The sequence below is a fragment of the Sciurus vulgaris genome (assembly GCF_902686455.1).
Source record: "Sciurus vulgaris genome assembly, chromosome: 3".
NCBI classification, from domain to species: Eukaryota; Metazoa; Chordata; class Mammalia; order Rodentia; family Sciuridae; genus Sciurus; species Sciurus vulgaris.
In genome coordinates, this window is record NC_136463.1 from 42920397 (window position 1) to 42945144 (window position 24748).

A 24748-nucleotide genomic window follows, 5' to 3' on the forward strand; every position below is an offset into this window, starting at 1 on the left:
GCATCTCCCAATTTGTAAATCACTCTCAGCTCTATTTGTGCTGACCATTGGAGTGACAGCAATTCTACAGGCAAGAATTATGCTGCCATTTCACAGATGCAGTCACTGAAGCTCAGAGAGGCTGACTTGATTGAGTCATGCTGCAGGCAGTAGAAGCAGATCATAGCCAAGTCTTCTGATTCTCGGGTCCAGGTCTCTTGCCCCAGAAATCCAAAGCTGCCTCAGGGCTGTTGTCAGAGGATGCACACTTGGTAAAGAGGTAAACACTAAGCAGACAAGAGCTAGATTTGCTCAAGTGCCTACAGACGTCACGAAAGGGCCACCCCACAACAGTGAACCCCTGACCCCAAGGTATCACTCTTCAGGCCTGATAGCATTTTCATCCCAGAACTATGTCAGAGCAGAGATGTGTCCCCGAGAGGACAATCAGCAGAACTGGGGAGGGTGGTAAACATGCAGCTGCAGGGAAGAATCCATACCAAGCTTCTAGAACCATAAGCTATTAAGACAGTGAGTCAATTCCTGGCACTCAGTAACCCTCGTGGTTTTATTTCAGGACAGTTCCTTCCTAGCTCAGACAACACACTCTCAGAACCCTCTTCCCTTCCCAGATCTGTCCTTCAACAACATCGAGGCCATTGAGGGGCTGGACACACTGGTGAATCTGGAGGACCTAAGCTTGTTCAACAACCGGATCTCCAAGATTGACTCCCTGGATGCTCTGGTCAAGCTGCAGGTGCTGTCTCTGGGCAACAACCAAATTGGCAACATGATGAATGTGAGTGGCCAGAAATAGGGACTCATGCTCACTTGTACCTGCAGGACTCAATCTGGGAATGGTGTCAGGGGTCATGGCAAGGGGAAGTGTTGGCTGAGTGTTCCAGATTTCCCCCTTTGCCTGGAAAGGGCAGACATCCAGATTATTTCACAAGGAATGTGATAATGTTTAAATACCATGTTTAACCCAACAAATCCCACCTCTGGTACAAGTTTGCAACCTCTGTTTCAGTCAAGTCACTTTCTGAGTCTCATATTAACTTAAACATTGGCCGAGAACCTATTGGATATGGGCCAATTGTCCTGTGTTCAGTGGGTACAGAGATGTACAAGATATGGTCCCTTTAGAATGACTAGCTCACACACCCACATAATCAAGACACAGGTGACAGGAAGCTAGAAGCAAATAAAACAAGACCTGTGGGAAGTAGGAAGGTAAGCCAGGGTGCCAGAGATGTGTCTGTGTAACTGTGGACATTGGTCATCTGAGGGGAAGGAAGGTGGGCTGCCCTGAGCACACCTCACAAGGGGCTCACAGCAGTCTGCTAGGGATGAGACCCCAGCAGTAGCCACAAGGGTCCTATATCAGAGGTGACCAGTAGTGACCTAACAAGTCCCTGATCTGCTTCTCCAACCGGGCCGCCCATCCTAGCAGCTGTCCAGAACCCTTCCAAGACTCCTTTTTCTTCTTAGGTCTGATGGCCTAAGAAGTTCACATCTCAGCTGCACACTTGGGTGGCTTAAATGCATGGCCTGGGGTAGGTCAAGTGCTCAAGTTGTTACCCATATTTAAATGTATTCAGCAAGACCAGACCCAGGAGATGATGTGGTCTTGGCAGCTCATGGTGTGTGCCAGACAGAAAGATCTAAACCTAGTAAGGCTCAAGCTTTCTATGCCTGTTTCCTTGTCTGTCAAGTGGTGAGAGTAATTGTAGCCCACCTTCCCAGGCTCTCGTGAGAATCAAATAAGGTAATAAACATGAAGCACTTGGTCCAGGGTTAGGCTAAAGCAGGTTTTTAATGAATGGACTGTCATGGCTGACATCCTTCCTGGGAAAGCATCAAGGGACAAGAGGTAACTGGATTCAGATTCACTAAAAGATGAGAATTTTCCATCCAGCAAAGGGAAGAGCATCCCAAGGAAGGGGATGGTATGAACAAAGGCCTGAAAGTGCACCGAGAAAGCCTGCCTGCTTCTAGGGAGCCCAGGGTCCCTAGAAGTCAAGGGTACCTGCAGGCTGGGGCTTAGCTGGGGACTCGCTGCAGACAGGGCGGTGCAGGACTTTTTTGTGTGTGATATATTCAGGTCAGGCCTATGTTTAGGAAGGAAAACTGCCATCATGAAATGAACTTGAAGGAGATCATGTGAATGGGTTAGTGCAAAATGGTGCCACCAAAAAGGACATTTGGCCTGCAGGTAACATAAAAGTTTGTCACAAACAGGCTAAAATGGAACCAAGGCATAGTTTCAGTACAGATTGTGAGGTGACATTGGGAAGCTAGAGGGAATGAGGTGATTGCAGGAGGCTGCAGTGAATGTGGGGTGTCACTGAGGTTGCTGCAGCAGGTGATGGGGGCTCAATTCTGCTGGGCCTTAGCAATAGCAGAGTGCTTCCCAGAAGTGACCACCTAAGGGCTGAAGCCTTAGGCACTAATCTGCAGTGCTGTCCCTCAACAGCGAGGGTTGCCCCGGGGGATTTATTTCCTCCCTTCCTGACTTCTGAGCTGTGGAGTGGGCCTTTTGGGACTTCAGAGACCTCTATGACACAGAAAGCAAATGATGGAATGGAGAGCTGTCAACAAGAGTGTCACAGCTGCACCTGCCACAAACAGGGGCATTTGGTGGCATGATTATTGACACTGCAAAGAGGGAGAGTTTATCAATAGGTCTCAAGGATGCAGGTTCCTTCAGCCTCTGGGCTCTGCTGTCCTCAGCATCTCTCCAAGGCTGCTTCTCATGATTGCAATCAGGGTCATAGGCTTCCTTGTTTATATCCAACAGGACAGAGAGTTGAGAAATCTACCCCCAGTGGTGTCCTTTCAGTCTAATTGGGCCATCTTAGGCCCTACACCTAACCTCATACCAGTATCACAGCTAAGACATGGCCAGATTGGGTAGCCAAGGTGAATGGACTGAGATGGGTTGAGCACCTGTGTTTAAGTCTGACCAGCCAAGCCAAACCCTAGAGGTGGTAGAGTCTCAAAGTTTGCCCTGCACGCGAGACAGGAGGATCTAAATCCAAGCAGTGTCCTTCTCAAGGTTTGGGTCCTGACTGTCCAGCCTGTCCTCTGCTCTGTAGGTTCAGGAAACCCAAATTCTGGCCAATAGGATGGCAGGGTGAGGCTGAGATTTAGTTAGCCTGGGTTCAAATCTCAGTGCTGTCACCTATCAGCTGTCTGACCCTGAGCTGGTGAAAGAGTTCTTTGTGCCCGTTTGTGTATCTGTAAAATGGAATTAATAGTTCTTATCCCATAGAGTTGGTGTGAGGATTGAATCAATTAGAGAACATTATATGTCAAATGTAGATACATGGAAAGTGATTATTATTCAGGAATTTCCAGGTTGCTGATTAAACTCAAACTGTTCCAGACTTTTTTTTCTTTTTTCCGGTGCTTGGGAACAAAACCAAGTGTTCACATGTGCTGTGTAAGTGCTCTACTACTGGACTGCATGCCCAACCCCAAATCTTGTTGCTTGAAACTCAGCATTTAGCATATATTTCTATCTTGGTACATCCTACAGCCCAGGGCTTCATGTGAATGAATCCTTTCCAATGTGTTAGCCCTTGGACATTGTAAACTTTAACGGAGCCTATTTTATCAGCTTTTTTTGTTGCTGTGGTCAAAAGACCTGTCAAGAACAATTTTAAGGAGGAAAAGTTTATTTGGAGTTCATAGTTTCAGAGGTCTCAGCCATAGATGGCCAGCTCCATTCCTTACGGTGGGAAGTGAGGCAGAACATCATGACAGAAGCATGTAGCAGAGGAAAACAGTTGGGAACATGGCACCCAGGAAGCAGAGAGAGCTCTGCTCAACAGACAAAATATATACCCCAAGGCAAGCCCCCAGGGATCCACCTCCTATACCCACACCCTGCCTGCCTAGTTACCATCGAGTTAATTCCCCATCGAGTTAATTCCTATCAGTGCATGAACACACTGATTGGGTTAATACTTTCATAACCCAACCATTTCACCTCTAAGTTTTCTTGCATTGTCTCATACATGAGATTTTGGGGAATACCTCACATCTAATCTGTAACAAAGCCTGAGACCCTATCCCTCCAAAGAACCAGGCACAGGTGCTAAAGGGTGCAGAGGGAATGGAGGTGGACATGTCCCAGCCCTTCTGTGGATGCCCAACTCCCTTCCTTGGCCTTGGGTATTCTCCTATCCTGTCCCAGCAAGGTCAGGAAGAAATTCCATCACCCTCTCCCAGTGGAGTGCCAGGTACTAGATCTCTTTGCGAGTATTCAAGAGGCAGGTATAGCTGGTCCCCAGAGAGAAAGAGGAAGACAGAAGGTCCAAGGCCTGGCTGTATCCTGGGTCCTTAGGGACCCTGGATCCTCTTTACCTAATCAGGTGCCAGCCCTGTTTTTTAATTGACCCAGAAAGTCCTGACTGAGAGCTCTCAGGTATTAGCTTCTAACCCTGATCATCTTTCCCTTTAACCTTTATCTGTTCTATCTACCACTTAATTACATGCTCTAGTCATTTTTTTAGTAGGCTTATTTGAATACCTGCTTATTGCATTAAAAACACAGACACGTAAGCAGAACTTGGGGTACACAAGGAAGAGCCCCTCCCTCCTGGTTTTGGTCCTTGCTTCCCCTTCCTGGGGCCACAGCTACTGCTAAGTTACATGTGTGTCTCTCCAGGCATTTTGTGTTTAAGCATTGTGCGTGTTTGTCATGCCTACCCAGCTACCCTTCACATACCTGGCTTCACTTGCCCTCTCTCCTCCTGAGTCATCATTTCCCCTGCCTAGACACAATGTGATGTATTTTTCCAGTCCCCTAGAAATGAACATTAAGGTTGTTTTCAGCCTGGTGTCAATACATGTATACTGTACTGGAAGTCCTTAGGTAGGGAATGTCCTTGAGCACAGTTGCTTTACACCTGGATCAGTTAATCTCTAGGAGATAAACTCCTAGAGGGGAATTGCTAGGTCAGAGGGACCACACATTTTAAATTTTGATGAATCTTTGCCAAATTGTCCTCTGTTGGAGTGGAAACATTTACAGACTCACCAGCAATGATGGTGTGTCCTGTTCCTTCTCACCTTCTCAACACATTTTGTTATCATACCTTCCTCTTTCACTAATCTAAAATATAAAAAATGGAACCTCATTTGGGAGATCTCTTAAAAATTAAACCAAAGCCAACCTATAATCCCAGCTATTCAGGAAGCTGAGGTGGGAGGATTCCAAGAATGAGGCCAGTCTGGGCGACTTAGTGAGACCCTGTCTCAAAATGAAATAAAAAGGGGGCTAGAGATGTAGCTCAGAGGTAGAGCACTTACCTACCATGTACACTGGGTTCCATTCCCAGTACTGAAAAACAAATAAACATTAAACCAGATCCTGTCTTCCCATATACATACTTAAAACATCAATGATTTCCATTGGCCCCAACAAAACTCTCATTGCTCACAGCCTATATGGTCTTATGTGAACCAGCCTCTGACCTTGTTGCCAATCTTATCTTGTATCCTTTCTTCTAGCCCCTTCCCAACATCTGTGACCACCCTGGCCTTCGCTTAGTTTCTGGTATGTGCCAATTTCTCTGCTGCCTAAGGGCCTTTGCTTGTGCTGTTTGGCTTCTGGGAAGGTGCTTTCCCTGGTCTCAGCTTAAATGTCATCTCCCTGGAGAGACCTCTGAGCTCCCTGACTGAAAAAGACCTCCCCGTTATTTTCTCTTACTGTGCCATATTTACAGTCTTTATAGCATTTGCCCCAAACGATAATGATTGTTTTTTAAATTAATTTTTTATTTATTCTAATTGGTTATACATGACAGAAGAATGCATTTTGACACATTGTACACAAATGGAGCATAACTGCTCATTCTTCTGACTGTACATGGTACTGAATCACACCAGTAGTGTAATCATACGTAATAATGTCTGTCTCATTCTACTGTTCTTCCCATCCCCACCGTCCCACCCCTCCCTTCACCCTCTCTGCACAATCCAAAGTTTCTTCATTCTTTCCTATCCACCCCCAACCATGGATCAACATCCACTTATCAGAGAAAATATTTGGCCTTTGTTTTTTGGGATTGACTTATTTCACTTTAGCATGATATTCTGTATTTCCATCCATTTACCTGCAAATACCATAATTTCATTCTTCTTTAAGGCTGAGTAATATTCTGTTTTGTATATGTACCACATTTTCTTTATCCATTCATCTATTGAAGGGAATCTAGGTTGATTCCATAGCATGATTGTATTTTTTAAAAATATTTTCACCCCCACATAAATTGTAATTGTTATTAGGGCAAGGACCCATGGACCTTGTTCCTAACTCTGTTCTTCAAGGCTACTATGGTACCTGCCAGAGGCCTTCTAAGTGCTTTATCTCGTTTATTGAACAAAAGAACAAATAAATGCTGAAAGAAATTCATTCAGAGAAACACAGTAGATTTCTATCTTTTGCATAACACAACATCTAGGTATTCAAATGATGCTATCACATGAAGTATTAGCTATGTGGTTGACTTTTCCCCCATTTTACTAAAACTAGGGTATAGGAAATGGAGGGGAATGTTCCACTCATTGTTATCCAGTGATTTCGAGGCTAACCATTAAATCAGGTTCCATTTCATTTAAGAGATTTGAACCTTTCATAAGACTTAGCAATCTACAAAGGCACACCTATTCTGAGTGACCACTGATTATAACTGCCTTTTTTTTTTTTGGTACCAGGGGTTCAACCCAGGGATGCTTAACCCACTGAGCAACATCTCCAGCTCTTTTTTAAAAATATTTTATTTTGAAACAGGTTCTCGCTAAGTTCCTGAGGCTGGCTTTGAACTGCAATTCTCCTGCCTCAGCTCCCAAGCTGATAGAATTACATGCACGCACCACCACATCCAACTATAACTGCCCTTTATTGGGTAGGTGTCAGACACACTTACAAATTCTTTTCATAGTTTGTTCTTTACAACACCTATAACACACACAATATCTTTATGCCCATTTTATAGATGAGGAAATTGAGGCTCACAGATGTTAGGTAACTTGTCCTAAGTCCCAGAGCTAGGATTGGAGCCCCAGTTGACTGATACTTTGGAAAGTCTCTGCCTCACTGATGGTCTAAACCGGAAGCCCCTGCCCCTCCTTGCCTGTCCGTCCAGCAGGTGCTGTGCCAGGCTGCAGACTCTGAAAGAGTACCAAGGAGAGATGCTACTAGATGTGCTTTCAGCTCTATCACATCCAAAAATGGGGGACTGGTGTCTTTTTTCTCGCTTCTCCCTAGATCATTTACCTGCGAAAGTTCAAGTGCCTGCGGACACTCAGCCTCTCCGGGAACCCCATCGCTGAGGCAGAGGATTACAAAATGTTCATCTATGCCTACCTTCCTGATCTTGTGTACCTGGACTTTCGGCGCATTGATGAGCACGCGGCAAGTGTCTCCTTTTCTCTCCCCACCGCCCCCTTCTCCCATAAGACAGTCTTCAGGAGCCCAAGTTTCACAGGGAAGTGAAAGTCATCTTCCCTGTCCACATCTAGGAAAAGAGAAGAGGCAATTCCCTCTTCCTATGCTCCCTTACCTGTCTCTTCAGAGCAATTCCAGCAGCACCCTTTTGGGTGCTATTTCCAATGTGTCCTGGTGACTGGGCCTCCTCCATATATTGCCCCAAGGTCACCTGACAGCTCTTGTCTGTTTTTCCAGGTGAAGATGTTGAAGAGGCTAAAGGAGGGTTGGCAACTGTATTTGCCAGGATCACCTCAAGTCTGTGCAGACCCCAAGAGCAGTACTAATGACTGACTGCTATTTAGCATTTGTATGCCAAGCACTTGGCATTTTTTCCCGTTGTTTTCACCAAAAACTGTGAGGTGGGCCTGCTCTCATCCCTAGTGTTCATCAGCTGCTGACACACATGTGAGGTGACCTGCCTGGTGTTTCATGACCAGTGGTGGTCAAGCTGGGAGTTGACCCCAGGTCTCAGGTAGCAGAGCCTGGCCTCCACCCCCCATACTGGGGATGTGGCTCAGTGGTTGAGTGCCCCTAAGTTCAATCCCTGATATCCCCCCCCCAAAAAAAGATTTTTAATTCCAAGACTTTTAAGTTTTATTTTTCTCATTTAGATAATAATTTGAAATGTAACATGGGCTCAAAAGCTTGGAATAGGCCCAAGACCCATTTGGGTATATTTTGCCTGTTATAAAAACACAGGACAGACTAACACTGTACAGTTCAAAGTCCCTTCCCAGGTGTTTTCTCCTGGGTCCTCAGAAGTTTCTGTCTAGGGCAGGCAGGCAGCATAGCCTCGTTGTCCCCCTTGTACCTTGAGCAAACCAAGGCTCCTTCCACAGTTTAGAGACTTGTCTAGAATCATCAACATAAATAGTAAGAAAAAGACCATAAAAGCCGAGTTCCATAAAGCAGGGACATCTGAAACTCTCCTGTTCATGATTTTGTGAGATCTGGGGCCAGCCACAGCCCACCCCAAGCTCTGGCCCACTTGGTGCTATAGGACAAAGGCAGGGGGACAACTTTTGGTGCTCCCTGGAGCATGTAGGAGCAGTTCAGACTGAGCAGGGGATGGATGAACCCAAGGTGCTTAGAGTGCTTCCCAACTCCGTGAATTCCCAGTTCCCTGATTCCCCTTAAACTCAGGATGCCTGGAAAGGGTCATAAGAAGATGACAAACCATTCTCATCCACCTTCATGAAAGGGACCCATCCATGGATCCCATGCTTGGGAGGCCACAGGATAGCAGAGGTCACTGTGGCTCAGACGAAACATCCTCTGGTAACAATGCCACATCTCATTCCCTGTCAGAAAGAGCTGGCGGAGATGAAGCACCAGTACAGTATTGATGAGCTGAAGCACCGGGAAAACCAGATGCAGATCCGGCAGGAGGAAGAGCAGGCCCGGCGGATGAAGCTGGAGGAACACAAGGTACCACTGGAGAGGGTGGTTTGCCTCGGCCCAGCCCAGAGATGCTGTGAGAGCCCACCAATCACATTGAACAGAGATCTCCAGGGATCCTGAGGCTCCAAAACCATGTAAATCACAGTTCATCTACAGGTCCTGATGCCCCCTCTGCAACTTGGTCTGCCCATTCCCTGGTATTTCCTCCCTTTCCACATGGTGCTTCCACCTGCATTCTGAGGAGGAAGATGCAGCCCAAGGGTGTGTCTGACAGTCCCAGGGCCTAGGATAGGCCCCTGCTTGGTGGGCCCTTACAGGGACCCATGAGAGGGGCTGGGGACCTCGCTTGAGGTCACCACATCCAGGTGTTTTCTGCCCACAGATGGCATTCGTTGAGCATCTGGATGGCTCCTACCTCTTCGACAGCATGTACGTGGAGGATGTGGAGGGCGGCAAGCTGTCCTATCTGCCTGGCGTGGGAGAGCTCGTAGGGGCATATCCTTCCCAGTTCCCTGCTGCTTCCTCTGATACGAACCCAGTCTATGTGCCACCAGCCTGTTTTGGGCAAGTTTCTTCTGTTTGGGGCCTGTTTCCCCATGAGACCTTGGGAGGTAAAATTGCCCCTTGATACAGTGTACCCAAGAAGCAGTGGAGCCAGGTCAGCTGAGCTACATGAGGGAAATTCAATCTAGTTGTCCTGCTGTGCACCTGGATATAATATTTTAAATTTCTTCAAGCATCCCACTACATAGGTGTGTTACTAACCCCACTTTACAGTCAGGGAAGCTAAGCTTGGAGAGGTGAAGTGGCTTGTCGGCTTGTCCAAGGTTACTCCATTAAAAGCCATGACTTGAACCATTTTCTGTGGAGCCTGAGAACCTGCATTCTTCCCCCAGTCAAGTGGAGTCCAGAGGGTGTGGTTGTCACTTGTCATCATGGCAGTGACCATGATGATCAAACCATGGGCTTATTCCCTAAACTGAGGGACTCAGGGTAGACATGAAGCATTCTTAGACCCTAAAGGTTGAGACGAAACAGTTAGTCCCAGGTAGATCTGTGGAGTCATTGTCTCTGGTATCAACATCCAGGAAAATAGAGACAAATCTCCAATAAAATAACTGTTATTTGGGAATAACAATTTCCAAACTGCAGTTTGGAACATGTGCAGACCAGAATGGCCTGGGGTATATCTGGAAAACAGAGGAAAGGCTAGAGTTTTATTAAGAAACAGAAAAATTACTAAATTGTGAACATTCACTGGTACCAGCAGTTACTGGGTGAAATTTGTCTTAAAGTCATAGCAGTCTGTGTTGCTGGATTGGACTAGCATGGCAGGCAAGTGGGTTTGTTTTGTTTTATTTTGTTTTTTGGGGTTTTTTTTTTTTTTTTTTTGGTACTGTGGATTGAACCCAGTGGCACTTAACCACTGAGTCACACCCTGCTCCTTTTTTATTTTTTATTTTTATTTTGAGACAGGGTCTCACTAAGTTAGGGCTTTACTAAGTTGCTGAGACTGGCCTCAAACTTGCAATCCTCCTGCCTCAGCCTCCCCAGTTGCTGGGATTACAGGCAAGCACCACTGCACCTGAAAGGCAAGTGTTCTTGTTAAGTGACTAGTGTCCTTCTGCAGTGAACTTGTCCTTGTGATAGTTTCTGTTATAAGGAAAATTGTACGTGAGAACCCTCCCTTTATGGCCTTCCCCAGCTCTGTTTGGGTAGGGTTTGACGCAGATGGCTTTATTTTGAAACTTGACAGTTTTCATATTGGATGTAAATTCATTCAGATTCAGACTTTCTGAAAAGAATGAGGTGGGGGCAAGGAAGAGCTAGACAGAGGGAGCCCCTGCCTGGCCTGGCTACCCCTATCCTACTCAACCTCAAGTGACCTTGGTCTGCCTCTTGGCTGTAGCTCTGTGTGTGACTTTGGGCAAATCATTTTCATCTCCCCAAGCATCAGTTTCCACCCTCACAAGATCCCACAGGGCCCTGTGGGATTCAACTGCCTGACCTCAAGGATTCCTCCCAAGGACTCCATGTGGCAGGTCCTATTGTGCCCTCAGCTGTAGATGAGGACTGTGGGACCCAGAGGGGTGAAGTGACTTGCCAGTGTGGTCCCTAAACCTGGATGGTCTGGTTTGACCACATGATCTTCCCTCAGGAGCACTTAGATAGGGCCTCACCAAAAGTGCTCTTCTGGATAACACACCAGAGACAAAAGCACACGATGCCTATTTCCCAGCCAGGGTTGGCCCCTCGTGGCCCCATTTTATCCCCATTCCTGGATTCCTCTGGTTGACAGTAGAGATGCCCCAACTACCATCTTATGCTCCCAACCTCCAATCCTGGCTCCCTGGGCCCTCAGTTTTTCCATCTGTCAAAGGGGTCATGTGTAGCTTTGGGTTTGAGCCCTGAGCACAGTGTTCAGAACACAGTCTGTGCTCTGTGCTGGGAGGGGCCAACCCCTTTGTCATGCCCATCAGTTGCCTGCTCCCAAAACAGTCTCGAGCTTCCTTAATGGCCACTCACCTATAAGGACAAATTTGTCATCATCTGCCTGAACATTTTTGAGTACGGCCTGAAACAGCAGGAGAAGCGGAAAGCAGAACTGGACACCTTCAATGAGTGCATCCACGAGGCCATCCAAGAAAACCAGGAGCAGGGCAGACTCAAGATTGCTAAGTTCGAGGAGGAGCACTTGATGGTAGGTCCTCCCCGGCCTCATGCTCTGAGTGCCACAAGCCCCTCCTGCTGTGGACAGTCTGCAACTCCTGTGCCCCATGACAACCCCTAAGGTCATGTTCACTGTTCCATGTGCTAGGATCATATAGCAGCTAAATGGCAGGGCCAAGGCCCAGCCTCACCCCTGCACCACCAGTCTCAGCTCCCCACTGCTTAATGACAGAGCAGTATGGGGCCTCAGGTCTCCATCATGTAAGATGTCCCTGGGATTGAAGATCCTGCTCACTCCCACCATCTCATCATTAGTTTTATAATGGTATTATTTGTACCACTACTATAATGACTATGACAATCCTCCTAGTCTTTGGGTTGTTTATTCACTTAGCAGAACTTTACTGAGCCCCACCGTGTGCCTGGCCCTGTGATGCTCAGCCATGCTGCTGTGGTTCCTGTCCTTGGCGAGCTCTCACCTGCTGATATGTTCAGACCTGAGTCTAGGCCCCCCCACCTGAGTGAGCCAAATGGTCAGTGATGTCCCAGAGGGCAGGCAGGGAGCCTTGGGGATTCCCTGGATGTTCCTTAACTCAGACTGAAGAATTTAGAGAAGGCTGAGGATTATGGGACAAAGAGAGTTGACCAAGCATGGTACAGGAAAATTGTCCCACCCAGGGGAACAGCAAAGGAGAAGCCCTGGTGTTCAGGACCCTGTTCAAGCAGAGCCAAGCAGAGATCAATATTTGTACCTGATGGCAGTTGTTTTTTTTTTTTTAATTATTATTGTTGTTATTGTTATTTGAGATGGTGTGTTGCCATGTTGCCCAGGCTGACCTTGAACTCCTGGGCTCAAGCCATCCTTTTCCTGCCTCAGCCTCCTGAGTAGCTGGAACTATAAGCACACCTATGTCCAGCATAGTCAGCATCTTTTTTAAAGATAGTATTTTTAACTTGTTTTAAGTCACAGATCTCCATGAGACTCTAAGGAATGATATGGACCTTCTCTCTCCTCAGAAGACTGCAGGTTTACCTACAACTTCAGAGGCTTCAAGGAGCCCATGAAGTCACTCCTGGCTGAAAACTTAGTTTAAAGTAGAACAAAGTCCCCCGATAATGCCAGTTCAGATACAATGGAGATGGCAACTGATTCCCATGTTTCCCAGCCCTCCAGCTTACCAACCCCATTCTTACCTCATAAGTCTCTCAAATGGGGCCTTGGGTTCTGAATGTATTCTCAAGATTCTCCTTTGTATGTTCGAGGGAGGGGTGTTACTGCATTCAGCCAGAAACTGTCAGCAGAGGGACACATTTGCAAACCATTTTAAGCATCCTGCTGACATTGGAAATGTGAAGATTTGTCAGGAAAATCATAGCTGCCACCTTCTTTGAAGGCAGTTACCATAGGGGTTGTCCTCTTTGGACTGACCAAGTTATGCTTCAAGTCCTCCAGTCCTGTTCAGCTGCTTCTGACCCACCCTTCCACCCTCCCTCCCTCCCTCCCTCCCTTCCTCCCTTCCTTCCTTCCTTCCTTCCTCCCTTCCTCCCTTCCTCCCTTCCTTTCTTTCTTTTTTGTGTGTTTATGTGTTGTACTGGGAATTGAACCTGGGGCACTCTACCACTGAGCTACAACCCAATCCTTGGATTTATGATCCTCCTGCCTCAGGCTCCAGAGTGGTTGAGATTATAGGTGTGCAACACTGCACCTGGCTTCCCCAGCATTTCCTACCTGGTCTCTGTAGCCACTGGGTTTGGGACATCAAGTAGTAGCTCCTCCTGAAGCCAGGGGGCCTTGATCCTATCAACAACTACTCCCTTTGGAAAAGCAAGGACCAAGCTGAGCCTGACTCAGAATGTGCCCCTCACTGCCTGGGGCTGCAGGGGTTGCCTTAGAGCAGAATGACTCCTCAAAGGCCTGCTAACCTGAGTGCTCCTCTTAGAACCAAGAGCAGGGATTCTTGTTCAGTCTGCACATCAGAGCTAATGGGCCTGGAAACAAGTTGATTGCTGGGCCCAGGTGCACACACTTAAGGATTGGCCCAGCACTGGTCTTTTCCAGAATTCTCCACGTGCTTCAAATGCTCCACCCAAATTGAAGTCACTGACTTGGAATTTCCCAAGACCTCATGGTCCCTGAGGGCCCCAGTACCCCTCCCCTCATAGGTCCTCTCTTATAGCTTTGTCCTGCTCTTCTGCAGCTTCTTCATCATACACAGGAGCCAGCAGGGTATGTCTTGAGGTCACAGTGCAATCAGTTAAAGCTTGGGACTCATACAGACCCTCACTGATGACCCAGAGAAATATCACTGACCAGCTCCTAGCATCCATATCCTTATTTGTGAAATGGAGACAATCCCTCACAGAATTGTAGTGAGGAGGCAGGTGCAGTGGTGCCCACCTATAATTCCAGTTACTCAGGAGGCTGAGGCAGGAGGATTACAAGTTTAAGGCCAGCCTCAGCAATTTAGCAAGACCTTGTCTCAAAATAAAAAATAAATAAAAAGGGCTGGGGAAACGTAGCTCAGTGGTAGAGCACTCCTAGGTTCAATCCTCGGAACCACAAATAAAATAGAATAACAAGAACTGCAGAGAGAATCCATCAAGACAGGGAAAGCCCTGTCATTGTCATTGTAAGCAATGTCAGCATGAAATAATGACCAAGCAGGTCCTTGTGTCATCAGATTCACTTTTAGAAAGGTGCACTTGGCAAGAGTGGAAACTATTCACCAGAGGATCCAGTCAGTCTCCCTCCCGTGTGTGTGTGTGTGTGTGTGTGTGTGTGTGTGTGTGTGTGTGTGTGACATGAAAACAAGCATGCACTGTTCTACGCGTTTTGAAGAGACTATGAAGACTGAATATTGCCTCATTTTCTAAATAGGTGTAAGATAGTTCAATGCTTAAATGAGCTGGAGTTAGCCAGTTCCTGATAATAGACAATGAAGTTTTCCCCAACCTTTTGCTCTTTGAAACAGTGTTGCTATGAATAAGTTGGTCCAACTCGGACCCTTAGAATGAAGTCCTAAAAATGGAACTAAGCATTGGGTCTTTTAATGGTTTCTGCCCAATTGCACCCCTTAGGGCCTGTTCCTTCCAAACCTGATAGGATGAGACCACATGCTTTCTAACCTGGTGCACCCTGTTTAATTTAAGTGGGGGTGAGCAGCACCTACTGAGCTATATACCCCAGCCCATAAAATTTTTAAAAAATATTTTTTAGTTGTCAATGGACCTTTATTTTATTTATTTATATGTGGTGCCAAGAATCAAACCCAATGCCTCACACATGCCAGGCAAGTGCTCTACAACTGAGCCACAACCCCAATTGTGGGGGTCTCTCACCTACGTCCTACGTGGATGAGAAAAGGGTTAACTGCCGGAGGATGATGTTGGCTGCTTATCAATCAATTGCCATAAACTTATCTACTCAATAAACACACAAGAGCCAATACTCTTTTTAAATGAGAGGGGGCATGATGGGTCTGGCCATACCAGCTCTGGCCTCTAACGACATGGAGTAGCCCAGCTCACTTTTATTTATAGATACACAGGTAAAGGAGGCCAAGACCAGGAGGAGCTTCTGTGATGGACAGGATAGGGTGGAGTTAGGGGAACCATCCTCTTAGGGGAACTAGACAGGGAACCATCTGAATCTGCTAGATAAGGATGGCTTCCCACACCCAGCCCCAATTTTTTTTTTTAATTTAGTAGAATTTATCAACCTTTTTTTCAGGTTGTACTTGGAAAGAACTGCTCCACTCTGAGAATTTTTTTATTAAAAGTCTCCCATGTTTTATTCTAGTGCTTTCATAGTTTTACTTTTCACGTTTTTATCTTCACTCATTGGGAATTTGTCTTAACACAAACTTGAGATAGGGATTGAGCCTGCTTATCTCCAGATTGGGAGCCATCATAAGTTTCCTGCATCCCACTGAATCACACCCATTTACTCCATTTGCTTCATCCTTCATGGCTAATACCAAGTATTGACAAAAACAAGCTGACATTGTTGTTCATGTGCCCACGCCCTTTAGTGGTGAACAGCTGGTATTCAGGGGCTGTGCTGGTGGCCCATAGGCTGCCCTCCAGCTATAAGCATAGTCTCATTCCAAATGGTTCAGCTGTCTTCCACTGGCTTCCACTTGCTCCCTAGGATTCTGTGTGGGTCCCTTTGATTCCCTCAAAGACTGGAACTGTCTTTCTGCTGTGGTTTGTATATAGTTTGTCCCTGCTAAAATTCATATTGAGGCATGGTGTTGGGAGGTGGTGCCTTTAAGAAGTGATTAATTCAATGGGAGGGATTAATGCTTTTCTCACTCTCCTCTGACTGGATTAGTTACCTTGAGAGTGCAGGTCATTATAAAGCAAGCTCTGCTCGCTCTCTTTCACTTGCTTTTGCCATGTGACCTCTTCTGCACATGTGTTACTTGCCAGTCCTACATGCAGTCATACTGTGTAATGCTGTCCACATGTTGTGATGCAGCCAAAAGGCCTCACAAGAGGTTAAACAGATAGGGTCACCCAATCTTGTACTTTCAACCTCTAAAACTGTGCGCTTAAAAACTTTTTTTCCCCCAGTGTTGGGAATCAAACCCAGGGCTTCATGCATGTTAGGCAAGCACTCACCACTGAGCTACATTCCCAGCCCTAACCTCTTTTCTTTGTACCTTAACCAGCATCAGGTATTTTGTTACAGATGCACAAAATGGACTGTGACACTTTTTTCCCAGTGTCTCTCCTGATCCATGTCCTTTTTTCAGAGCCTCTGTCAATCAAATCCCCACCTGTTGTCAGGTACCTCATGTATAAAGCCTCCTATTCCTGGGACTTTGCAAAATTCAGATTCTTATCCCCACTAACAGTGAGAAACTGAAGCTTAGAGAACAAAAGTAGCTCTTTCTTGCTAATAAATGATCTAGACAGGACTCAAATTCAGGCTCACCTGACCCTGAAAGGCAGGTACAATTTCACACATAACCTGTTAGAGTCTTCAACTAGGACCAAGAATGAAACTGACATTGAACAGATCAATGAAGAAAAGCATCCTTTTTTCTTTTCAGTGCTGGAGATGAAATGCAGAACCTCATACATGCTAGGCAAGTGCTCTACTCCTGAGCTAAATTGTCAGCCCACAAATTTTATTTAGTAATTTTCACATGTACATGGAGCACTCCAAGAAAAGGAAGGACCCAAAGGAGCATTTAGAGCTGAAAGCTTAATACATAGTCACACATCACTTAATGATGGGGTGCATTCTGAGAAATATGTCATTAGGTGATTTCATTATTGTGAAACTGTGACTGCTATGACATCACTAAGTGATAGAAATTGTTCAGCTCCCTCATAATCTATGGGACCACTGTCACATATGTGATACATCATATACGTGATAATTATATGGCATATGACTATACTAAATGGGACAAAACATAGTAAATTGTGACAATATGACAAGATAAAAGGGTTAGGCTGGGGCAGTTAATGGTGGAGAAGCAACTAGACAGATCAGGGTTAGTTGAACAAGGTTCAGATTCCCTTGGCCTTGATTCCCCATCCGTAGTGATAAGAATGCCTTCTTTCCTTCTGGTACAGGAAGGGCACGGTTTCTCATGGAAGTTCTCCTGCTTTCAGCTAGGGAAGGGAAGGTCAGCATTCCCTTCATGTAGCTACTGCTTTTCAAGCACCTTCCCCCCCTAGTACTGCGTTTCGATGAAGGATCCAGGGGTACTCTACTACTGAGCTACACCGCTGCCCTTTTAAAATTTTTTATTTGGGACAGGGACTTACTAAGTTACCCAGGCTGGCCTTGAACTTGCAATTTTCCTGCTTCCGCCTTCCAAGTAGCTGGGATTATAGGTGTATGCCACCATGCTGGGGTTTTTTTTGTTTTTGTTTTTTTTTTTTTTTCCTTTTGCGGTGCTGGGGATTAGAACCCAGTGCCTTGTGCTTGTGAGGCAAGCAGTCTACCAACTGAGCTATCTCCCCAGCCCTTATGCCAGGTTTTTAAACACCTTTAACTCAAAATAACATACTAATGTCACAAGCTCCCAGAGCTGGCAAATGACAGAACTGAGACTTGAACTTTAGGCAAAACCAAATTGCCACTTGCCATTAACTAACTGTGCTTAATTGTTGATTCCTAAAGCCCAGGCTTTTGTTTCCAGAATTTAAATACCATTCGAGAAGAGACTGATCTGCTGAACATTGAGAAGAAGATAATGGAGTGCAGTGAGGACATCACTGAGCTATTCAATGTGCTCATGACACTGGAGATGCAGCTGGTAGAGCAGCTGGAGGTAAGGCTGGGCCTGGGTGCAGATGCAAGAACCTGGTGGTCCAGCTGAAAAACTGTCTATGAGTTACAGCCTCCATGGGTGTTCCTCTTTTCGAAAGCATGTCACACTGAAACTTTCCTGCTCATTGTTCCTGTGTTTGCTCCCCCCTACCCACCCACCTCAGTACTGGGGATGGAACCCAGGACCTCAAACATGCTAGACAAGGGCTCTACCACTGAACCACAGCCCTAGCCCCTGTGTTTGCTTTTAACTCTGTGAGTGTGTGTGTGTGTGTGTGTGCGTGTGTGTGTGTGTGTGAGAGAGAGAGAGAGAGAGAGTTGGTGGGGATGGAACCTAGGGCCTCATGTATGCTAGGTAAGCACTCTACCACTGAGTCCCACCCCCAGCCCTTGCTTTTAATACATTTTAATAATTTAGATGGGAAATGGCTTTTGTGGAGAATGAGAGGTGAGCTCATTCCTCTAGAATGTTCCTCTCATTCTGAAAGAGCCCAGAGCCTCAGCAGAGAGGTTTTTTCTATTAGACCCAAAGAGCAGTGCTTGCAAGACAAAGTAAACCCCCACTCAGGGACCAAACAAAGGCTCCTCCGCATCGCAGGCTGTAGTTGCTGTCTCCCTGGCGATGCGAGGAGCCTGCAACTCAATAGCAAGATGTGGAAATGAAAAGCGCTGCTGTCTAAAATTCATTAGCAGCCAGGGTGACTTGTGTGTTCTCTGGCAGCGGAGGCCGGGAGTCGGAAGTGGTGTGATGAATTGAACCTCATCAGATGCTGCCGTGGCTGGGCCAAGAGATAGTGCCTAATCAATTCCTCACACGTCAAGTGACACCTCAGACATGAGATAGATTTTGCCATCACATCCCGCGGCAGCCACTCGCTCCCTGCTGGGAAATGCTCGAGCACTGCAGAAGAAACACGCAGCACCAGGGGAGGGCCTGCTAGCAGCCCCCGACCTTTACAAGCAGGGAGATCGCTTTTCAACCTCCAAACGTTTTCCCCAGAACCATGCGCTGTCCTACTTGTATTACCAGTGGCCAAAAGGCTGGGAGGACAGTCATGCTTTTCAGTGACCCTATTTTTATTCACTACAGCAGTGCTCATACACATTTGAAAAATGTCTCCTTTGCTTGGCCTGCAGGCAGTTCTTGGCCCTGTACCCTTGGCCTTCCTCGCAGGCTTTGGAGTGTGGCAGATCAGGGCAGGGGCTCCCAGAGGAATAGGCCTCACGATTGTATCTTCCATTGTTCCTCTATCAACACTAAGTCCCATTTAGGCCACAGGTGCTTTGTTGAGCACCAGGAAGTAGCAACTAACAGTGGAAGATCTAACACTAACATTCCCTGAGGGTCTTCTGTCTGCAGGCACCTTGCAAAGCATTTTGTGTGAAGTAGCTCATTTAACCCACCCCAACTCCAGGAGACAGGTACTGGTCAGGAAACCCATTTTGCAGATGAGGAAGTAGAGTCCCAGGGAGGTTAAGTGACTTTCCCAGAGTAATACACAGTGCTGGAGCTGGGATGCTGATCCAGGCAGGCTGACTCTTGGCAACTCCCTCCACTGTTTCTTTGGAAGTGATAGATGCCACTGAGAAGCCCTAAAGGAAGGGTGTTAGTCTTCGGGGGTAGTGGGGGTAAGAGGAATAAGACCAGGACAGGTGTTCCTGGCAGAGGGACCAATAGACAAAGGCCAGGAGAGCATTTAATCTTCACAGTGGCAAGCGTGTTGATGCTGAAAAGTCACAAAGCTCTGGAGAGAGGGAGAGTCAGATCTCAACCGTTTTCCCAAGGAGGTGGATGGTGGCTACCCCTTAAGGTCTGTGATTAGAGGAAGCACCTGCTAAGTTCTAAGCAACACCTTTTGTTCTGATGCAAATAACATGTTAACTTTATCCTTTCCAGGAGGCTATAAACATGTTTGAAAGGAACATCATCGACTTGGTGGGACTCTTTATCGAAAATGTCCAAAGCTTATATCCTTTTTGTGATGACATTTCCCCTCCTAAGAAGGTACCACACAGTTCTAGGGTTGTCCTGGCTTCTTGGGGAGATAGGGGAGAGGTGTCTGCACTTCTAACAAAAGGTAAGGAAGGGCAAGGCTTCTTCAGAATCTTAAGAAAGATGCAAATAAGTGGGTTTCTCTTCCAGATGGCCATCGGCAGAGTCACCCCCCTCCCCACTGCCACTAGTGCCCTAAACAGGTTGATAGAGATAGCAAGAAGTTAGCACTCCATGTCATATTTCATTTTTTATTGGAAATATCTATTTGCCACTTGATTTAGAGAAAGATCTACACCTCCACCAAGAGGATATTTAAATTTACTATAGGATCCTATTTAATGGGGATCTCCACCTTTGAAATTAGAAGAATGTAAAACACCCAGTTTTCTACCAACAAAAGCTTCAAAGGATGTAGGCGTATAACCACATGGAATGTTCAAGACTGTTCTTTGGGGTCCAAGGTGGTTCCCAACCTTCAGGATAACAGTAGACTTGGTAGGGTGACATTCAGATGCCCAGAGGGACTGCTGTTCAGTAGAGTCCTTACCTGTTTCTTCTCAAGGTGGGTGATGTTCATGGGCAGATGACACCCCAAAATCACCACCTGCTCCTGTGTTGCAGTCAAACATACTCTGGGGTTAGGTAACATATACATTGAAGGCACTGACAAATTATGTGTTCCTCAAGTTAAATGTTAGGGTTAGGAGTTTACATTTGGAGCATATCAACCCTACGGTCATCTAAACTCAAGGCCCTGTCACACTGGGAGGCAAACTATATTTACTGTATCATACCTGGAAGCAAGCCCTTGTTCTGTCTTCTTGGGGCTCAGATCCAGCAAGTGGACAGAAGTTGCGGAGGTAACAAGTGGCACTCGAGGCACAGGGTAAGTAGCAGCCAACTCAGAGGCCAGGGCCAGGGGCCTCCCTGAGAGAGGATCCACTAAGTAAGAGCCCATAAGTGGCCAAAGGGACCAGGAGAAAGAGGAGTGGAGAGATTACAGGCAGAAAAGACAGACTGTGCAAAGGCCCTGAGGGTAGGTCAGAGGATCTTGGTTCTGTGAAGACTTCAGGCCTTATTAGAGAATTGGAAGCTCCCAGGAGCTTTAAGCAAGAGACAGATGGGTCCTGGCTACCCTCGTCCTTAAGCTCACTCTGGCTGCTATGGAGAGAAGGGGTGAGAATAAGAAAGACTCGCTAGGAATGGTGGTGCATGCCTGTAATCCCAGTGGCTTGGGAGGCTGAGGCAGGAGGATCATGAGTTCAAAGCCAGTCTCAGCAACTTAGGGAGGCCCTAAGCAACTTAGCAAGACTCTGTCTGAAAATAAAAAGTAAAAAAAGACTAGGGATGTGGTTCAGTGGTTAAACACTCCTGGATTCAATCCCTGGTGCAAAAAAAAAGTAAGAAAGGAAGGGAGGGAGGGGGGAGGGAGGGAAAAGAAAAAAAGGAGTGGCAGAATCGTTGGGGATGGTCTAGGGTTTGGAACAGGTGGGTGACATCTGTAAAGATGATGACGGCTTCTGGCATCTCAGAGTTCACCATGAGCCTTAAAGTCTGTTCTCCTCTAGCTGAGATGAGATGGACTTTTGCTTGACAGAAGCTCCAGTCACAGGTGAGGGACGTGCCCGCCTGCCCTAAACCTGGCTTTGCTTAACATGTGGTTGCACAATGGCTCAGGGCCGGGACCTTGAAAATCACCACCATGAGAAACTCCTGGAAATCGCCATCAACACCCTGGAGAAGACTGCTAAGGGCGAACTGGATGAGGACCTGCCTGAGGATGTGCGTGCGGTGAGTGCAAGGGCAGGGCCAATGGTCGGTGGGCAGGGCAGAGTGCTCTAGGCATGGAAACCAGATAGCCTTCCAACTGCTTGGTGGCCCACGTAAGCTTGACAATCTCCAGGAGTCTCAGTTTCCCTATCTATAAAGGGAGACAGTAACCCACCTTACACGGTTGTTGGTGGACAAAATAGGTTTACCAAATAAGGCACCCAGAAGGGCCCAATTAAAGAGGGGTTCATGATTAGGTGGTTTCAACTTTCCAACAGTTTTGGTTTCTGAAACAGTAGGGGCTTCTGGAACTTTCTGAAAGAGGTAGTTACAAATAGAAGTACTGAGATTTCCCTCGAAAAGTGTCTGTGTATGAAAACTGCTGGGGTGTGGGAACCACCCCACAAAGTGTGGTATGGTCCCAGATCCCACCAGTGTATCCATGATGGGTGTGCCTCTGGGAAGCCGCGTGGATGCAGGCATGGATGAAAGGGCAGACCCATACACGTTCTTATCAAGGACCTGCTTTCTCTCATGCCTTTCATTCCACTGCCATTCCCTCTTCTCTTCATCACCATGTTACACAAGCCAAACCATTGCTATCATTTACCAAACCCAGTAGCTTCCTTGCTGGGCTTGCTTGCTTCCTGTATGTGTGTGTGTGTGTTGCTAGGGATAGAACTCAGGCCCTCGTGCATGCTAGGCAAGCACTCCGCAACTGATTTACATCCCCAGCCCTTTTAAAAAAAAATGAGAATGGGTCTCACTAAGGCTGGCCTCAGTCTCCCAAGTGGCTAGGATTACCACCCAGCACCACTGTGTACAGGGCCTTGTTGCTTTCTTATGGGCTGTTCTCCACACACAGAGGGATCCTTTGAAAATCCAAACCACATCATTTTGCACTTTTGCACAAGCCCCCTACCCCCTGGCTTGCCATGACTCGAAGGATTAGTTCTTCCCCATAGTCACCCAAGCCTTAGGACTAGGCCTGCCTAACACAGCAGCCATCCCTGCACACCACCCTGAAACTCCTGATGCTCAGTGCCCCAGCCTCTGAGCTGTTCCCATCTCCCAGGCTTGCTCCTTTCAGTTGATATTCCATCTGGCAAATGTGTTCTTTCCTTAAGTCTCCATGTACCAGGCTAGTCCTTGTTATTCAGATCTCAGCTCAAATGTCAGCTCCTTGGAGAGGCCTTTCCTTATCACCTTCCTAAGAAACCATTGTCTATCAGGTACCCTATTTATCAAGGCAGAGACTTATCACAGTTCCAAACTCTGGTTTGTGTTGATTTTCTTATGTGACTATTCACATATATACAAGCTCCGGGGGTGGGGTCAGGGATGGCCTTTTCACCCCATGTACATTCTAATGCCAGCAACAGCGTAAATTGTCCAGTATAGATATCAGGAGTTGCCTTTGGGATGAGTGGGTAAGAGCCTGTGTTCACCAAGCTTCTGCTCTATCAGGTGCTGGATGAGAATTAAGCAGTCAGGCAGAGGACCAGACAGTGGCCTCTGTCTTGAGGCCAAGACAAACACCTACCACAGCAGGATCACTTAATATCAGTCTTTCCTCTCTATGCCACTAATGTTGACCAGACACAGAAAAGTGCCACCTTCCCCAAGCCAGAAAGTAGGCTCCCCTGAGGCAGCTCACCCTAGAACTCCCCAGATAGACCATCATGGGATTGGTGAAGTCCCAGTCTCAGGTCTGTGATGCTCAGTGGGTACAGGACTGAAGTGTGCTCACTCCCCCATGCCTGGGACACATGGTAAAAGATGGACCCTGGAGGTCAGTGGCAGAGAAGCAGGTTGCGCTAGTGCTAGTGGTCAACTTTCCCTGCCACCCAGCTATCCCTGCCTAGTGCCACCTGATACCCATCTCTATTGCTATCAGAACCCTGACAACTTATTGACCAAGCAGCAGCTAGCCACAGTGGCTAGCAACACAGGGTCCCCTCAATGGGGGCTTGCCACCATCTAGGCCTGATGGCCACAAGTGATCTCCTTTATCTCACCAAAAGACTCTACAAAGGAGGTGCCATTATCACTCCAGGATACAAAGGACAAAACTGGGTAAGACTGGGGTTCACAGAAGTTTGGTAAGTGGTCTAAACTGGCACAGCTAGTGAGGACTAGAGTCTGGATTCCGATTCTGGTCTGATAGATACAGAGCCCAGGCCACTACTATAGAGCCAGTGCTGTGCCCCTCACTATAGACTTCAAGATGGCAGACATTCTGTGACTCCCACAGCCCCAGGCACTTGGCCACAGGGTTCTGCCTTGAAGCTAAGGGGCTGCTTGGGCTCACTGGCAGGGCTGTTGCGGAGAACTCCCCTCAAGGCCTCATATGGGACAACCAGTGGGAGACTGTCCTCTTGGGAATGTCTGTAGTTACAGCAGGACTATTGCCTAAGCTAAGGTAAGCAACACAATGTGACCTGTTGTTCTTGGGGGCAACAGTATGCCCTGACTGTAAGAAGTGATAACCAGGGCTGGGATTGTGGCTCAGGGGTGGAGCGATTGCCTAGCATGCATGAGGCACTGGGTTTGATCCTTAGCACCACATACAAAAAACTAAATAATGTGCTCGCTTCGGCAGCACATATACTAAAATTGGAACGATACAGAGAAGATTAGCATGGCCCCTGCGCAAGGATGACACGCAAATTCATGAAGCGTTCCATATTTTTAAAATCAGCATACTACAGAGATACAGCCACATCAATGTTCATAGCTGCTCAATTCACAATAGCCAGATTGTGGAACCAACCTAGATGTCCTTCAATTGATGAATGGATAAAGAAACTGTGGTATATATATATATATATACGATGGAATATTACTCAGCCATAAAGAATGATAAAATTATGGCATTTGCAGGCAAATGGATGAAATTGGAGAATATCATGCTAAGTGAGATAAGCCAATCTCAAAAAACCAAAGGTCGAATGATATCGCTAATAAGTGGATGAGGACACATAATGGGGGGAGGGAGGGGGTAGTGTTAGGGTTAGAGTTAGGGTTAGGGAGGGGGGCAAGAATGGAGGAAGGAAGGACTGTATAGAGGGAAAAGAGGGGTGGGAGGAGTGGGGGGAAGGGAAAAAATAACAGAATGAATCAAACAACATTATCCTAT

At 46.8% G+C, this 24748-nt stretch overlaps 1 protein-coding gene and 1 long non-coding RNA gene across 2 annotated transcripts in view; both read left to right on the forward strand.

Annotated features, from left to right (window-relative positions):
• The window catches only part of DRC3 (dynein regulatory complex subunit 3), a 38353-nt gene that overhangs the window by 9000 nt on the left and 4605 nt on the right, over positions 1–24748 (forward strand). The window contains 10 exon segments of the mRNA XM_079132942.1: positions 612–778; positions 7259–7409; positions 8793–8908; positions 9264–9368; positions 11400–11582; positions 17713–17844; positions 19741–19917; positions 19919–19921; positions 21437–21473; positions 21476–21630. Of these exon segments, the coding sequence (XP_078989068.1) occupies positions 612–778; positions 7259–7409; positions 8793–8908; positions 9264–9368; positions 11400–11582; positions 17713–17844; positions 19741–19917; positions 19919–19921; positions 21437–21473; positions 21476–21630 (1226 nt within the window).
• LOC306657183 lies at positions 787–1955 on the forward strand. Its single transcript, XR_013762722.1, has 2 exons — positions 787–1708; positions 1748–1955. It is a non-coding gene; the product is annotated as an uncharacterized lncRNA (long non-coding RNA).